The sequence below is a fragment of the Sinocyclocheilus rhinocerous genome, unplaced genomic scaffold (genome assembly GCF_001515625.1).
Source record: "Sinocyclocheilus rhinocerous isolate Xijiao unplaced genomic scaffold, SAMN03320098_v1.1 scaffold549, whole genome shotgun sequence".
NCBI classification, from domain to species: domain Eukaryota; kingdom Metazoa; phylum Chordata; class Actinopteri; order Cypriniformes; family Cyprinidae; genus Sinocyclocheilus; species Sinocyclocheilus rhinocerous.
Genome location: NW_015664999.1, coordinates 503025 through 505702, shown reverse-complemented (window position 1 = coordinate 505702; position 2678 = coordinate 503025). Strand labels below are relative to the sequence as shown.

The following is a 2678-nucleotide window of genomic DNA, read 5'->3' as shown; positions in this document are numbered from 1 at the left end:
TTTTTTTTTTTTTTTTTTTTTTTGAATGGATGGTGGCAGCATTGTCAATTTAACTCATTACTGGTGGCTTATCCATTCAGAGGTAAGCGAGTGCCTATAAATAGCTTAACATGTTTGAATGAAGTTCATCCCAAATTCAAGGTATGTAGCAGGAAAGTTGTGTGTATTTTTGAATGGATGGTGGCAGCATTGTCAATTTAACTCATTACTGGTGGCTTATCCATTCAGAGGTAAGCGAGTGCCTATAAATAGCTTAACATGTTTGAATGAAGTTCATCCCAAATTCAAGGTATGTAGCAGGAAATACTGTTGTGTGTATTCTTGTTTCTCATTGTCCAACTCTTTCTTTCTCTGTATTCTCCTTATTCCCTTCATCCCTCAATCTCCTCTTTTCTACTGCTCGTCTATCAACTCCTCTAGCTGCCTACAAGCATGCAGATGGCAAAAAGATTGATGGACGTAGAGTGCTTGTTGATGTTGAAAGAGGACGAACGGTCAAAGGATGGCACCCCCGGAGACTTGGTGCGCATTTCTTTTTCTCAATCAAGTGTTCTTTTCTAGGCTTTGGGTGTCCCGTGCTGCTCCTGGAGGCCCAATGTCCTGTAGAGTTTGTCTCCAGCCAGCCCCAATTTCCTTGAAGTTGCTAGTAATCCAGAGGATGCTTATTAGCTGGTTTTCAGGATAGTGGCCCTCCAGGAGCAGGATTGGACACCCCTACTCTAGAGCAAAGCTCTGAAGGACAGTGGATCACCAGGGCCAGAGTTGCACACCCCTGGTAAAGATAGTGTGGTTGTGATCGCAAGTATTACTTCACGTCTTCATTGTACATTTATTTCACTGTTCAGGTGGAGGTCTTGGTGGTACAAGGAGAGGAGGGGCAGATGTCAACATCAAGCACTCTGGCAGAGACGACACTTCCCGCTATGATGACCGACCAATTGGAAGGTAAGTTGAGAGGGGCATGATTGTCTTTTTAAGTAGGTACATTTCAGTCTTCCAATCCTGACCTCTGTTGTCTCTTATCCTGCAGTGACCGCGATCGTGAACGCAGGGATCGCAGTCGGGACCGAGAGCGGGACCGTGGTGAGCGCCGCCGTTCACGATCTCGAGAGAGACGCAGACGCACCAGGTCTCGTGAGCGCGAGAAGGCCATCGTGGTTCCAGGGGAGGAGGCAGGAGGTGGCAGTAGGCGCCGAGACAGGGAACGAGACCGAGGTGTTGCTGAAGGCAGCCGAGAGAGGAGTAGAGACCAAGATAGAGAAAGAGACCGCAAGAGGAGAAGCAGGAGCAGGGATAGAAAGAGAGACCGAGAGAGAGGGAAAGGTTTGGATGGAGGAGAGGAAGGCATGGGCGGGCTAGCTGATGGCATGATGCCCGAAGGAGGAGAAAGGGGTATGGAGGACCCATTGTGTGGTGAGCCAGGACGAGGTGAGGATGGAGGGCCCGAAGGAGAGGAGAGAGGTAGGGATCGAGACAAAGACAGGGAGAGAGACCGTGACAGGAAGCGCAGCCACAGGGATAAAGATAGAGACAGAGATCGGGAAAGAAGGAGAGACAGGGATAGAGATCGTGAACACAAGCGGGACCGGGGAGATCGGGACCGTGGGGACCGTAGGGAAGACAGACACGTGTCCTCCTCAGGAGATCAGGAGGGTTTGGGTAACGGAGGTGAAGAGGGCGAAGAGCAGTTGCCGCCACAATCAGAAGAAGGTTCACAGGATGGGATGAGGATGATGATGATGGATCAGGATTCCATCCAGTCAGGAGAGGGCTATGCCTCCAATGAGAATGGATACAGGATGGAGGCCCAGGGTGATGAGTACTGAAGTGCCACCATTGTGTGAATCATCCGAGGTCCTCCAGTTGTAATGTTGATTGAATTCACAAATATCCTCAACCATAATGTAATGCCTCCACCATTTGCTTGCACTATGTCCACAGTGTGTAAGTATTATACTGTACTACCAACTGCTATCACTGAGAGAGCTTAGTGTCTCCCTGGTAAGAAGCATCCTTTGTTAAAATCAAAAGATTATGTAGTTGAACTGTGAGTTTTTTTTTTTTTGACCCCAATTATTTAATTTGTGGGGCTTTGTAGACATAAAACTTCACTAAATAGCTAGCCTTATGATGCATTTGAATTCCCTGTCTAACATCAGCTCAGTATCAAGTGACTGCACTGCTAGGAAGAGATCTCTTGACTGAGGCACTGTATTTTATTACAGAGTAGTTTATTCAGTAAGGGATGGGTAACTGTCATGATTGGGGTTGTTTAGTACTGTTATGTCCATTTGCATAGATGTTTGTTGATTTACAAGAGTAATTGGATATTGCTTTGTAATGTTATCTGAACAACGTTACTTTTATATCTGCACCCCCCAATTTCTCTGCAGTTTTATTTTTTCTCTTTTGTCTTGTACATTTTGTTTCATATTTGGTTCAATATGTGGATCGTTTGCAAATTGTACAGTGGCGCCTAATTTTACTATAGTAACAAAGGCAGCAAACATTGACACAGATGTGTTTTTTTTAAAATACGAATGTCTGCAATGGGTTCACAAATCGCTCTTAATTTGGGCGGCCGGGATGGAAGTTCATGTCTGAAATCAGTGGAGTGTTTCGATCCTCACACCAACAAATGGAGCAGCTGTGCTCCCATGTCTAAACGCAGAGGCGGG

At 46.2% G+C, this 2678-nt stretch overlaps 1 protein-coding gene across 1 annotated transcript in view; it reads left to right on the top strand.

Moving 5' to 3' along the window:
* The window catches only part of LOC107730757 (U1 small nuclear ribonucleoprotein 70 kDa-like), a 20467-nt gene extending 18437 nt beyond the window's left edge, over nt 1-2030 (top strand). The window contains exons 8-10 of the mRNA XM_016541682.1: nt 421-522; nt 846-945; nt 1031-2030. Of these exons, the coding sequence (XP_016397168.1) occupies nt 421-522; nt 846-945; nt 1031-1826 (998 nt within the window). The 3' untranslated portion in view covers nt 1827-2030. The remainder of the gene's footprint in view (nt 1-420; nt 523-845; nt 946-1030) is intronic.
* The last annotated feature ends 648 nt before the right edge of the window (nt 2031-2678 follow it).